The sequence below is a fragment of the Sander vitreus genome, chromosome 12 (assembly GCF_031162955.1).
Source record: "Sander vitreus isolate 19-12246 chromosome 12, sanVit1, whole genome shotgun sequence".
NCBI lineage: Eukaryota > Metazoa > Chordata > Actinopteri > Perciformes > Percidae > Sander > Sander vitreus.
In genome coordinates this window covers 17,399,931-17,414,207 of record NC_135866.1, presented here as the reverse complement: position 1 = coordinate 17,414,207, position 14,277 = coordinate 17,399,931, and the positions used below count along the sequence as shown (strand labels likewise).

The 14,277-nt window shown below is 39.1% G+C and overlaps 1 protein-coding gene across 6 annotated transcripts in view; it reads left to right on the top strand.

Annotated features, from left to right (window-relative positions):
• Positions 1-13,522, top strand: part of LOC144526623 (myosin IXb) — a 30,515-nt gene extending 16,993 nt beyond the window's left edge. For 2 of the 6 annotated variants that reach the window (XM_078264201.1, XM_078264202.1), the window contains exons 13-41: positions 98-287; positions 445-493; positions 1,010-1,096; positions 1,223-1,262; positions 1,482-1,604; positions 1,809-1,889; positions 1,999-2,109; positions 2,674-2,796; positions 3,250-3,399; positions 3,643-3,788; positions 4,455-4,787; positions 5,023-5,104; positions 5,347-5,544; positions 6,221-6,327; positions 6,435-6,508; positions 6,921-7,105; positions 7,797-7,904; positions 8,116-8,283; positions 8,394-8,429; positions 8,525-8,636; positions 8,745-8,818; positions 8,938-9,130; positions 9,749-9,877; positions 10,140-10,245; positions 10,454-10,585; positions 10,771-10,894; positions 11,444-11,544; positions 11,644-11,768; positions 12,392-13,522. In XM_078264201.1, the coding sequence (XP_078120327.1) occupies positions 98-287; positions 445-493; positions 1,010-1,096; positions 1,223-1,262; positions 1,482-1,604; positions 1,809-1,889; positions 1,999-2,109; positions 2,674-2,796; positions 3,250-3,399; positions 3,643-3,788; positions 4,455-4,787; positions 5,023-5,104; positions 5,347-5,544; positions 6,221-6,327; positions 6,435-6,508; positions 6,921-7,105; positions 7,797-7,904; positions 8,116-8,283; positions 8,394-8,429; positions 8,525-8,636; positions 8,745-8,818; positions 8,938-9,130; positions 9,749-9,877; positions 10,140-10,245; positions 10,454-10,585; positions 10,771-10,894; positions 11,444-11,544; positions 11,644-11,768; positions 12,392-12,684 (3,780 nt within the window). In that variant the 3' untranslated portion in view covers positions 12,685-13,522. Of the gene's footprint in view, positions 1-97; positions 288-444; positions 494-1,009; positions 1,097-1,222; positions 1,263-1,481; positions 1,605-1,808; positions 1,890-1,998; positions 2,110-2,673; positions 2,797-3,249; positions 3,400-3,642; positions 3,789-4,454; positions 4,788-5,022; positions 5,105-5,346; positions 5,545-6,220; positions 6,328-6,434; positions 6,509-6,920; positions 7,106-7,796; positions 7,905-8,115; positions 8,284-8,393; positions 8,430-8,524; positions 8,637-8,744; positions 8,819-8,937; positions 9,131-9,748; positions 9,878-10,139; positions 10,246-10,453; positions 10,586-10,770; positions 10,895-11,443; positions 11,545-11,643; positions 11,781-12,391 lie in introns of all 6 variants that reach the window. The other 4 variants (XM_078264204.1, XM_078264206.1, XM_078264205.1 and 1 more) reach the window with 4 other exon arrangements.
• Positions 13,523-14,277: the final 755 nt, after the last annotated feature.

Below are 14,277 nucleotides of genomic sequence, written 5' to 3'. Positions count from 1 at the left end.
TGTGAATACACATAATTTATGTGGAGCTCTGTTTTGTGTAACTACAGCAAGAATAAAAGAATACAGCATGTTAATTGTAATATTTCTTGTTCTTCAGGATTTCCGGCAGAAAAACACAGAGCACATGCGTCCTGAAGTCATATCACTTCTACGGAGCAGTGAGCGGTCGTTCGTGCATCACTTGGTTGCATCCAGTCCAGAAGCTCTTTTCAGATGGGGAGTCCTCCGAGCCACCATCCGCATCCTCACAGTATTCAAGATACTGGGACGCCAGAGGGCAAAATCGAGTAGGTAGCTTTAGTTGCTAATTGAGATGCAAATTTTGGTTGCAACCAGCAGCTAAAATAATTCAACCTGTTTAAAGAAAAAAAAAAAAAAACGGCAGATGTGTCTTTGCAGGAATTACATGTTTATTTAACTGTTTTTCTGAATGACTCACCACAGTATCTGCCAGACGAAGCTCCCGCAAGACCTTCAAAGAGAGACTGTCCAGGTATATTTACTACACTAATGTATTCACTCTGGGTTTTAGTTTTACTGCCACTGACATGTCTCTATTCCAATTTGATTTTCATTTTGATACAACCAAATGTGTTCAAACTGACAACAGGTCTTGAATCAGGCAGGCATGTTTTGTTTTAGAAAATTAACAATTGATTAACAACTTTAGCCATCAACCGCCCAGATGTCATTCCAAAAAGAGGCACAAATACTGAATTAATTATGTCATTGTGTCATTTAGCTATTCTTAGATAGCTAGTTAGTTAAGCTTTATTTATTCAGGAAATTTTCATTGAGCTCAAGATCTCTTTTGAAAGAGAGACCTGAGACCATATTACATATACACAAGATCACAACAAGAAAATGAATTCACTAAAAATAACCATCACAATCGCACATTTAAAAAAAGAAAGAGCATATGCTTGTCAAAAGGCAAATATACTTTGAAAATGAAAGCGGACTCTTTGCTGATAAAGTTGAAGTACCTCTCTGACATTTACGCCAACAGCATGACTCTGGATTTCTCCTTTGATCGCTCCGATGAAACGCCTCTTGACGTATTCGAAGACATCTTTGTCAATTATGAAAATAGAAAGTAAGTGGGCCTCATGGCTTTAGTTTAAACACACTGAATTTTGATGTGCTATGTTTGTTTTTTTTGTTTTTTCATTTCCAGAGCTGTATGTTAATTGTAGCCTCATTTTGTTTGCATTTTCTGCAGGAAAAGTCGAGCTGGTCGACAGAAGCAGCTCATTCCCAAGGTAACGTGTAATAATGGGTGCAGTGTTGATGAAGCTCAGAGCTTTTTAAGTCCTTTCAAAAGCAGCACTTCTACACAGATGCTTGTACATCTTAAAAGTAAAAGAGTGATTCATTGTTTGTTCATTCTTCAGTTCATCCATTCATCCATGTGTCCATCAAAAGTCCTTTAGTTTTTGGAGTCAGAAAGCTCACAGACCTTTTTATGTTTTATTAAACAGAACCTCATGGATTTGCACTCCCTCCGACATATTGTTGCTCTGGCCGCACATGACCGAACCAGCAAATTCATCTTCCACCCTCATCGGCAGACAAAGCCCCCGACAGTTAGCACTCAGTTTCAGGTTTGTTCTCTCTGTACCTTTGCTGACTATTATTGCTTTCTTTCATAAACCTAAATCATGACTTAATGTGACATATGTGGTAGGGAAAGATTTAAGTGTCATCTCAAAAATGAGATATCAATTATTTGAAAGTTAAGAGTCACTTCCTGTTATCATAACACTTAAACAATCAGCCATCACTCACTGCACTTCTGTATCTCACAGGCCTCACTCAGAAAGCTGATAGAGACAATTGAAAAAGCCGAGCCATTCTTTATTTTCTGTGTTCGCTCCAATGCTGAAAAGGTAACATCGTCTGTGAATTTTGTAACATAATTCTGTTAAATGTAGTCCTACTGTGCATGTTGGACTGTATAACACAGTTCATCACTTGGGAAATGTTTTGTTTTTGCAGAAGGAGCTGCACTTTGATGATGAACTTGTGCTACAGCAAATCAAATACACAGGCATACTGCAGATGGTTAACATCCAGAAGTATGGCTACAGCGCCACATACACATTCAAGGTGGGCAATTATTTGAGAATGATGTGGTGTGTGTTTTTATATATAGACCCAATCACAATGTGTGTTTACGATAACTTTCGGGTAAAAAACTCTTTTGTCCCTTACATAAAATGTAACGGCGCGAGCAAACGGGGTAGAGGAAAAACTGGATATAGTCACATCTCATTCAGCTAAAATGCATGTTTGATGCTTTCATATTTCAACACCTTTACAAACATTAGGTTGGAGACCTAACTCCATTATAGTTTTGTTCATATCCTCAGGGAACATGTAACCCACTGCACAGCGTAGTATAGTGTGTCTGTATGCTAATGGTGTGTGTGTATGCTGAGGGTACCTGGAAGTGCTCTGTGTGTGTGTGTGTGTGTGTGTGTGTGTGTGTGTGTTATGTGTGTAGCTGTGTGTCTGTTGGAGTGTATGTCAGAGTAAGGGTGTTTGGAAATGCTCTCGCTGTGTAAGTGTGTTTGTGTATATGGAGGTGTTTGTGTGTGTTAGGTTGACTCACTTGTGATTTACTCTTCTGATACCGATTTGCACTTCTGATAGTTTTTCTCGTTATGACAGGAATTTGTTGAGAAGTTCAGAATGTTGCTTCCAAAGGGAGCTACGGTAACGCCTGGGCACATAACTGAACTGTTTGAGAGGATGGAGTTGGATAAGACCACCTATCAAATAGGAAAAACCAAGGTAACTAATCTTGATCATATTAGTAATTTATTCTGATCTTAACTCACCATAATGGCCAGAGGATGAAGGTAACATCCCCATGGTTGGAAATTTACTTCAAACTGAGCCCACCCATGAGTACTGCATGTACCCATGTTTCTGTAATGTGTTTTGAATTTAAAACATCCAACAAATGACATGACATGCAGGAATTTTGTGAACATCAAAATTTATTATTTATTTAGTATTTTAAGGTAAATAGTTGTTGTCTCTCTTGGGAGAACATTGTCATAAATCAGAGAAGACTGTCACTTCCTAACAAGACATGGCAGATTTCATGCTTTACATAAAGTCATAAAAACCCTTTTAAAGTCACATAAGCAGTAATGCATGTATTAAAATGTACCACAGATTACACAGTACAAATGTTCCCAGTGGTTTCATAATTTGTGTGCCTCTCTTTCATCTACTCAGGTGTTCCTCAAGGAGGAGGAGAGGCAACTGCTCCAAGACACTCTTAACAAAGAAGTGATGCGTCACATCATCATCCTGCAGCGCTGGTTCCGTACCTGTCTGATGAGGCTGCACTTCCTGCAAAACAGAGATGCCGCTATGATTATACAGGTAGCATTTATGGTATAAAATCATATATAATGGAATACAATTGGAAATTTCCTCATGGAGACTACTAGACAATAAAGTATTTATCCCATCACAGGTTTCCAAGGATGTTGTAGATAGTCTGTCCCTTTGGCTTCCCTGCTCAGTGTCACAGCAAAAACAAAATAAAGAAATATTCCCAAAGTGTCAAGAACATATAAAGCCACAGCAGACTAAATTTGACGGAGGATTTGTGGTGTTTTTCAGAGGAGCTGGCGTGAATTTTTCGAGAAACAAAACAAAGCTGCTACAGTGATCCAGACAGCATGGAGGAGTTCGCTGAAGACGCCAAAGCACCAACATGAGACGGAGGATGATGAGAACACGGCCAAGACCTGGCCTGGACGGGACAGGTATACATACCACTAAACGTACACTGCTCGCATTGTAGGGCCACCAGTTGTTCTTATTGAATAAAATGTCACTTTAGTAGAGTTTTACTTGTTTTAAGGAATGTAAAAAGGCAACTGCTAACTTTAAAAATGGAGGCCAACACATGCTCTGTATTATAGCAGGTTGATGGACTTGGTGGACTGAATGTTTAGTCAATAACCACATCAAATGGTGTGCTTGTCTTTGAAAAAACAATTATCATTTAAATCCACAGAAGCTATATGAAAAAAAGAAACCTATGAGATGTTGCAGCATAATGTCCAAGCTACACAAAGGGCCTTTACTTAAATCCTGCACATCACACAGATTGCATTGATTTCAAGCCACTCTTTAGATTGATAATATACTGTATTCCACACTCTCAATAGCACATTTTGCATTAGGTGTGTCTATCTGGCAGTGAATGTTGTGTTCAGGTGTGTAACAGATAGAATATTATTAAAGACAATGGTTTGAATCAATAAATCATTTTTAAATTAATTAGATGTGTCATTTTGGTTCAGTTTACTGAATGCGCATTTAAGGTGGAATTAGAATCAAAACTGATAATAACGCATTAGCATTTATATTATGGATATGTTGGTATGGTATGTGATTTGGTGTCTGATTTGGTTCTTACATAATAGCTTGACAAAAAAGGAGTTTAAGAGGCAGCACAAAGTGGAGCTCAGCCCCAACATGACCCGGCAGAGGTCCAGGAGCCAGGAGAAACAAGAGAGCAGAGGATCCCCTCCTCCTCTCAACAGACCCCTCTCCCTTCCATTGGACCCTAAAGTTGGCAGTGGTGATGGCTCCAACAGCCCCTCTAAGAGCAGCTCGCTTCAGCGCTACAAAGATATGGGGGGCATCAAGAAGAAGGCCGAGAGGTGGAAGGAAAGACAGAGCGAGGGCGAACTGACAGATGAATCAAGTCCAGAAATACGACGACGACGACGAGATGATCAGAAAGATACGTTTCTGTAAGCATCCTGAACGCATATAAATCTTTCTGCACAAATGTTGGTGTTCTGTTAATATGGTCCCAACAAGGTCTTTTATGTTTCTATGTTTGTATCTATTGTCTATCTCATAACAAGATGTTTACATTGCAATACTTTCTCAAAATGTATATCTTGATGCTGTTACCAATAATTGCAAAGTGTTTTAGTCCCACAATAGTCCACCGCTCTGCTTACATTTCCTTCTGCAACACAGGTGCAAAGGGATGTCAATGTCTGTTGATCAACTGACCAAGACCAGCTCATCCGGCTCTGATAGCTCACCCTCTACCAAAGAGGTAACCTTTGTCGATATGTTATTGCGTAATCCAAAACACAAGATCATTCAATCCATTTTCCTTTTTGCTTCTCATGCAGTTGTTGATAGTGTCCTGTACAACAATAAATGTGAGCATTGGCTTTTCAAACTACTGTAGTTACGTGTGCTATAAGCTGACAAACACACAAATGGAGGCTCCTTACACATGAATCAAAGAAGGCCTCTCAGTCTGTGCCTCATCACCTTTCCTGACCCAATCAGGTCAGGGTGCGTCTTCACAAGCTGGCCAAACATAAACGGCGCTTAGCCTACGCCCGCAGCGGTTTGATGGTTAACTTTGGGGGCTCCAAGGAAAGTGAGTATTGGAGCTATCCTCTGCCTCCCATCAGCCCAAATGTGTCCAGCCTGAAGAGCTCAGCCAGTTGCGAGGATATCCGGGCCCTCAAATCCCAGGTCAAGGTACTGACCGAAGGGACATTTTGACCGACCACAACTCTTCTCTGCATGCAGGCCTTGCATGTGTGTGTCCCAAAAGGATTGCAGGTTGCATTGCTCTGGGACTTCTCATTTCTGCTCTGCAACCCAGGAGGGAAAAAAGAGCTGTTGCTTCCAAAAAACAAAAAGGAAATTTCAAAGCCCATTTCCAAAGCTCATTTCTGATCTTTTTTGTCTCTTCGCCCAAATGAGCCGTAGCCCAGCAGGAATAGTTCTGAGTCACCATGGAATATGGTGAATTGCTTTTAACTTAGTGTTTTTGGTCACTTCAAAATTAAGACAGGGATTGTGACTTTAATTATTTTTGTGTATTGCCTAATTTCCTAATGCCTAATGAATGTATAAATACATGTTTTAACACTGACACAATGTTATGCTCTGCTCATACTAATTAAAACAAAAAAGGTGAAAGTTTAGCTGGTGGCAGGAGACAGTGCAGCTTTGCATGAGTTAAAAATGGACTACCACTATGTTGCTAATGCTAATCATGTTTACGTGGCCTGGTTTGGTGGGGGAGATGTGGTACAGCTGCTGCAGGGCAACATGGTGGGGAAATAGTACTACTAACTGTCAGAACAACACATTTGTTTTTCCTGTGAAAGTTGTTTTTTAAAACGTTCATGTTTTGATACTTTTGCAGATACCAGCAGAAACTGATGGGTCAAGGTTCAGTTTTCCAGCCAGAAGTCTCAATGAGTTCTCGGGACAACAGGGATCTAACCAACCACAACTCACAACTCCTGAGAGGTAAAACCCTCCACTCTGTTCAAATGGAATTGTTCAAGGTTTTGAGTTTTGTCATGTGTATTTGATATGATGCTGCCTGGAGTTGATACAGACTGTCTTTTCTACAGGGTTTGGTTTCTCGGTAAATTCCTGAAAAAGCGAAAAAATTCCCCGGGCCACGACCCTCCGTCAGATAAATCGGGTAACCAGAAGCAGCAGTCTTAATATATTTAATGTACAATGTAGATATTTTAAAATGTACACATACAGTGCACATTAAATAGGTAGCAAGTACTGTTGTACTGTGTCTAACTAAAGGAAAGAGGGGAAAAAAGAGGAAACGATTACAGTGTCACAGCTTTCTGCATGTAATCTTTCTTATTGTTTACTGGACCTCACAAGTGGAGGTCATAGTTTACCATCATACATCACTGGTTAACACACTTCCTCTCTTTTCTGCCATCTGGAGGTTATTTGCTGGTCAGCAACATGTGTAAAACAAGGTCATCTTGAAGAGGCTCCAAGTGTCCTGTGCATCACCAGTAGATATAGTGTTGGAACTTTTAAGTGTCATTTTAGACTAATAATGCCACATCTTCCTCATCTGACTGCAGTCACCTTGGCCAGCTACACTCCAACTCACTACCAAATGCCAAACCAGAACAGTGAGAGGGTCGGTCACAACCCGTCCACTCGAATCAGCCGGGCCACACGGGTGTTGCATGGCAACTCGTCTCTGGAGCGTGAGATCACTGACCCCAAAGAGCTGCGAAACCTCGACGAATTCCTCGGCAATCAGGTGAGATCATCACCTGAGGACAGGAATCTGAAGCACAGCCGATAACCACTAACTCAGACTTTATTAATAGCACTTTAATATCGTGACACACATATGGCTCTCACTTGTTTGTACTGTAGATGTGCAGCTGTGTGCAGTGTTGTCACATAATGTAGCCAAGTTATTTTACACAATTTTACACTTTAATACCTTTTATCTATGCACAGTATGCATATTTACATTCATCACAAACATTTACACACACACACACACACACACACACACACACACACTTAGTACACACATTCAGCTGTCATCGATGGGGCGGTGTGAGTGGCTGAGGTGAGATGTGGCGGGGATTACCAACAACAGTGTTATTAAAAGTGACATTATAAAATTAAAGTGTAACTGGGAAAAACTCCACTGTGAAATAATAAAATACATTTTTGAAAATGGCATTTTTAAACATAAATTTCTAATAATAAATTAAAAAGTAGTTTTAGTATTTTTTAGTGGAGTTTGGATATTATTTCACAATTTACAGGTCGCTTACACAGTTTTGGGTAATTACATACATATTTTATAAAGCCTTATTTATATATTCAATTTTAGTACGCTTTGATAGTGGAATAGTTTATATAAATTGTTGTATTGTTATTATGTTTTAATCCTGTGTTTCACACGTTAATATATTCCTCGTCTTTGTCCTCAGGTGAATGAGCTGCAAAGTAGAATAAAAGATCTGTCACCAACAGAGAGCATCTTCCTCACAGCCACCATGCAGTTCAGAGATACCATTAAAGGCATGTACTCTCTCCAGGTCAGTTCAGCTTCTTACTCTGTACAGTATAAAGTTTAATCTAGAGTCTACCGTCTTTTACAGCTTTTACCATTTTTTTTCATTCATGATCATTGTAGGAGCATTAGTTATTGACTTACCTTCTGCAGTTCTTTTACAGTGTTTCAGATGTTGGAATGTAGTTTAATTCAAGTTTATTTTAGCATTTATGTACCTCTTCTGTGACAAACAGAAGCCCCAAATTGGCTACAAAGATCTGATGAAGGGTTACCAGAACAAAGTGAACACACTAGCAGGATCGACGAAGACAGAAGTCTCGCTGGTGGTCAACTTGTTTCAGTCTGTGCTGGACGGCTTTATCAGGGGCGAGCTAAAACGAGGGGATTCTGAACCAGCCAAGGTAAATAAGAGAATTTCAGTCGATCGTCAGTCTCAAAACTACTTGGTGAGTATAAACTATCACTTGAATTACTCCTATATCTCACTTATGGCTTCTTTCATGCTACCAAGATGACGAAGAAGAGGAGGAAAAAAATGGACACTTGTGTAAGTTAAATATCTTTACCTGCATTGTGAAGTTTCTGCATTATACATCCAAGTAAATCATCCCAGTGCATTGTATGTGCATCCTCTCTCTACAGCCTGATAGTCCTCTGGATCACCTGTTCAGCACATATCAGGTGAACATTATGCAGTCCTGTGACTTGTGTACCTCCTACATCTGGGGAATGGAGAAAGCCTATATGTGCAGTGGTGAGTTCAACGCGCTGCAAGACCACAAAATGTGACGGCTTTTTTAGAAAAAATACAAGAGGAAAGTAATTAAATTGAACTTCTGTTGTTTTTTTTGTTTTTTTTTAGCTTGCAAGTTAATATGTCACAAGAAATGTCTGACCAAAATCATCACAAATTGCTTGATACGATGTGCCAGGCAGGTAGGAACTGACATTTTAAGAACTCTTACAAATACTATAGTATGATCAAATTAATTACACTCAAAACTCCCAGTGCATAATTATCTCATGTATTCTCGTCTTGTGTTTGCTTGTGATAGGTTGACCATATACCAGGCTCCCTTCACTTTGGGGTGCAAGTGTGTGTCCTCACCAGTAAAGCCAACCCTGTGCCAAAAGTGGTGGAGTTGTTGCTGATGCACATCGAGCTAAACGGCCTCTACACAGAGGGTATTTACCGCAAATCGGGCTCAACCTGTCGAGCGAGGGAGCTCCACCAGATTCTGGCGACTGGTAAGGAATTCTTTGCACACCAGCTGAAACTTGAAATGTCTTTTCAACAACAGATCTAGTCAGCTATAGTCTATTCATATGGTAAAAAATGACTTTATCTCAACAAAGTTGAGATGATGAGACACAATTCATTCTCTCTCTCTCTCTCTCTCTCTCTCTCTCTCTCTCTCTCTCTCTCTCTCTCTCTCTAATCTCATCTTTTAATTCGTATATTTACATGTTTGTTTCTTAACAGTTCAAATTAAGAATAATTATAACTTAAAACTTAGAAGATATGATAATATTTTTTTTAGATTATTTTTTTGGGGCATTTTCGGCCTTTATTTTGACAGGACAGCTGAAGACATGAAAGGGGAGAGAGAGGGGGGAATGACATGCAGCAAAGGGCTGCAGGTCGGAGTCAAACCGCTGCGTCGAGAAGTAAACCTCTATATATGGGCGCCCGCTCTACCAACTGAGCTATCCGGGCGCCCGATAATATCACATTTGATGATAAAATTCCATTATCGCATCCTTTGTCACCTGACTGTGAAGAATGAAAAGTAATTTCATATACTATTTAAATAATTTAAAAAAAATGTTGGTGTGTTTTCATCCGTGCGTTCTGTCTTGAATCAGATCCTGAGGGACCATGTTTAGACAACTATCCCATCCACACCATCACAGGTCTGGTTAAACGTTGGCTCAGAGAGCTGCCGGACCCCCTCATGACCTTTTCCCTCTACAGCGACTTTCTGCATGCCGTGGGTGAGTAAATATTGATAGTATGTTGAACAGAAATAAACAGCAAATCCCCACATTGGTAAAGCTGCTACTAGTGATTTGTTTTGTTTTTTTTGTTTGAAAAATTACTTAAATTATCAAAATAGTTGCAGATTCATTTTTTTGTCAATCAATAAATAAGAGTAATCGTTTAAGCTGTACTTAGACTTATATTAGACATTACCAATATGGATGTTTACTTTGATATTTTTGAAGTTTAGTGATCTCCATGTTTATTTGCACCCAGAACTGCCAGAGAGCACTGAGAGAATAAGAGCTGTATACCAAAAGGTTGATGAACTTCCTCCTGCTAATTTCAACACGTTAGAGCGGCTCATCTTTCACCTTGTCAGGTAGGATGATCTCTATTATTCCCTTCTACTGTGTCTACTCTTTAACTGTTATGCTTGTGTGTTGTTTGTTGCAACAACAAAAAAATGATTTCCACTATATTCTAAAATGTGGCTTGCAAAGAATCCTCCACTCCTTACAGTGATTATTTGGTTCTGTTGTTTACTTGTGTGAATGATATAAGTGGGATCTGGATCTGTGTCTTTTTAGGGTTGCAAAGGAGGAAGAGCACAATAAGATGTCACCAAGCTCTCTTGCTATTGTGTTTGCCCCCTGCATCCTTCGTTCACCTGATGTTGATGACCCCTTCCTTGGTATGAAGGATGTGTCCAAGACTACACGGTGAGTCATACTGCACAATCCCATAACTTTTCAAGAAGTTTTATTTTGTGTACTTATTTATGTATTTTTCTTGCCCATTTAAAAAACCTGGCTTAAAATATTGTATGTGCTCTTGATGAATATACTGTATGTATTTCTAGAGGTTTTTATGTGGGTGTATTCATATTTGACCGTGTTGCCTGCAGGTGTGTGGAGATCCTGATCTCTGAGCAGTTCAGACGCTACAATGAGATGTTGCAGAGTATCCAGGAGCTGGAAAATGCTGAGGCCCTCGCTGTCAATCAGCTCAAACTGAAGCGACAAAACACGGTGAGAGAAAACTACGAGGCCAAAGGAAGATGCATCATAAAATATGACCTGGTTCAAGCAGCCTCTTTCGGTCATTTAAATTTAAGTTTTTATGTTTGTCTATCCGGCTGGAATATCTCAAAGATGCATCAAGACAGCACAGACCATGCCATTAGAAAATGTATACCAACTCATAGAAATGTACATTAAATTTACTGTCAAGCGCTTTTGCCAGCAGTTATTGTTTAACTTAATATAAATCTGACGAAAGTAACATTCGAGAAATGAACATCCTCCTTTTATATTGATTTTAATCCACACATTTACACCTGGGAGATGGCCAGTATAAGCCAGAGTCAGCAACTATCCCCTAATGTTTAATGCATATAATGTTTAAATAAAGAAAGCCATCTACAGTAAATGACTTGATAGCTAAACTTCTACTAAAAAGTAGATTACAGTTGTTGAAGAGTAGCACATTTTTGGAATAACATTCATCTGATTTGAAGCCAGTGTCTGTATTTGTCAGCTGACACCCAGCCTACTCCAACTACTCTGATCTCTGTGCAGGTTGTTGAAAAGCCTTCAGAGCTGGATGTTCCAAATGAAATACATTCAGATGAAATGGAGAGGACCCTCATCAATAGGATCAAGTCCATCAAGCAAGAAAAGTGAGCTGCAAATTTTTTTTTTCATTGAATTTAAATGAACTGCGCACAATGCATATAAATGACATGATATTGAATAATATCTTGTTTTGCCATTTTCAGGCTGGACCTGGCCTGCAGGTTACCTGCCCTGGAGCAGGATAACTCTGACAATGAAAACCTGGACTCATTGTCGTCGATGAGCTCAGACAGTCTAGAGGACATCCAAGGCAGCCTGGACTCTGAAGGTCAGTAGAGAGGTACGGTATTTTTACCTTCCTCTGGGTTTAAGGAGACTACTCAATAATAAAGTTAATTAGATTAATTAATTAGATTTTTTTGTGTGTTCCCTAATGATTGTACATGGTATATTGGATAATGTCCTCATGATAGCGTTCTGTCTGTGTGCAGAGCAGTGGTTCTGAAACTTTTTCTGCCATTCCCCCCTTTGAAGGAAGAAAATGTTTTAAAGCCAAAGCTTACGGTGAATGGCACAACAGCTGCTGGTGCAGTCTATATATTTGTTGTCCTCTCTCACATGTGGCAGCAGATATGTTACGTGTTACATATACGCAGGGAGGGGAATAACATTCAGCTCATCAGACGTTTCCTAAAAATTAAGATTGTTCACGAGTCCCGCAACTCAAGTCCGAGTCAAGTCTGAAGTCTTTTGAGGACGAGTCTCAAGTCAAGTCTGAAGTCACTGTGTCTTTTGTAGTTTAGTTTAGTTTATAGTTTCCATAAATAAGCAATACATTACATATTATTACAATATACAATACAATATCAAACCAACACAGGGTCTTGGGGTTGATCGTGTGTGTGCACTACACGCTCATGCCAAATATGTTTGCTAATATGATGTTTCTAGTATCAGGAAAGATGACCATGTTGTTGAAAACCCAGAAACCCGACTGCCCATCTAAACCTCCTGACCTGGCTGAGAGACTCAGAAGTCTGGTGGCTGAGACCGATGATGTACAGAGAGAGTTCGCACCAAGACAAAAAACAGATGTCACCCAATCCATGTGCTTCCTGCCCAGCCAAGACCCCTCCCCAACCGGCAAGCCCCAGATCACCAGCAAGACTTCCAATGGGACATTTGACGACCTGAAAATCCCTTACATTGATGAGGATGAGGATGAAGATCTAACCTGCACATAACACCACAAGTTGTAATAATTGGAATAGAAGACTTGGGTTGGGTCTAATTTATCAGTTCCATTTGTCAGTGCTGCTATGGAAACAAATTGCTTTAAGAATTTATGTATTTAAGGGGAGATCATACAGACTGTAACTTCATGGGTTTTATAACCGATCTGGAGAAGAACCAATAGCAAGGACTACTTAACCTCTTAAAATACAATGTGTGATTTTAAAGATATGTCAGAATTGTACAGGTCACATTTTAGAAAAAGGTAGGTACTTTGGACTAGTTCGGTGAAGCTGTGTGACCAGCTGTGTCTCATCTGTAGAGAAAAACAGGACATGCTGAGGAGCAATTATGGATACAAGTGCCTCCTTTACTAATGGGCATTATTCTAAACTCAACCACTGTGGTACTAATAGGAAAAAATGTCTTGTAAGTGTACCAAAAAGGTTGATAAGAGATTGAAAGTGTTTCTCTATTGTACAGAGTTGCGTTGAATTTTGGGCTCTCATTGAGTGCATTGTTGTGCATCTGAAATGTTTCTGTTGTGTTTTCTGCTTTTAATTTCCCTGTGGTATCTGCTGTTGTAACTTTTCACTGATTCAATACACATGTATGGGGGATTGGTCATATTGCTGCGCTTTAGACTGACTGAAAATACTTCCCTCTGTCACTGTTCATGGTATTGCAAGGCTGTGCAGTTCCACCAAGTATGCAAATCTGTACATGTATTTTTTTTTTTTAAATGCATTCCTGTACATTTTATAAGGAGTAGAAATATTGCATATTGGGGTGGAGATCCTCCGAGTTTGTCTTTTGTCACTAACTAAAATAAACTGACCATTGAATGTCTTCTGCTATAATACAAATTACTACAACCCATACTACAACAAGTCTATAACAGCATATGGCATATTCTGTTAAAACATTTGGTCAAAAATTAAAAAAAATACCAAAAAAACATTAGTATTGATACACTGATTCCATGATTGGTTATTACAATTGTATACTATACTAGATAGACCACTCTATATTTTTTGACAAGGCAAGGTGGATTGAATATCCAAACTAATTTTAGTAAGATTTATTTAGAATAGCTAATTAAATTATCACATCTGGAACTGCCAAGTAAACTCATATAGTGTTATATGTGAGGAAACTGAATTTGTACTTCAGGTGGAAGTTTTAAAGACAAAAGAACTGCCCTTTTGTATCAAGTTCATTATGAATAAAAATAAAGACTATAGCAGACCATTCTGGGAAAAATATTGATTTAACTTTCACTTGTTATTTTTTAAGAGACTCGTACATTTCCCACAGTTGCACACACCCTGTGGCAGATTTCTAGCACAAGAGATTTCATTTTGAATCATTTGCAACCACTTTATCTTCCCAGAAATCTAATCTAGGAATCATTTTGTTTTATGGTATCACATGTTCATAGTTCTTGGTTATCCTCTAAAAGTATATTGTGCTTCAAATTGCACTGGCATGATCTTTTACATGGATTAATTGCAGGTTAAAATATGTTCAGGTAATTTGATGACCTTTGGGCAAAGCCTAATGTGTGTAAATGGAAACAGAGCCTACCTAATGTAACTTATTTT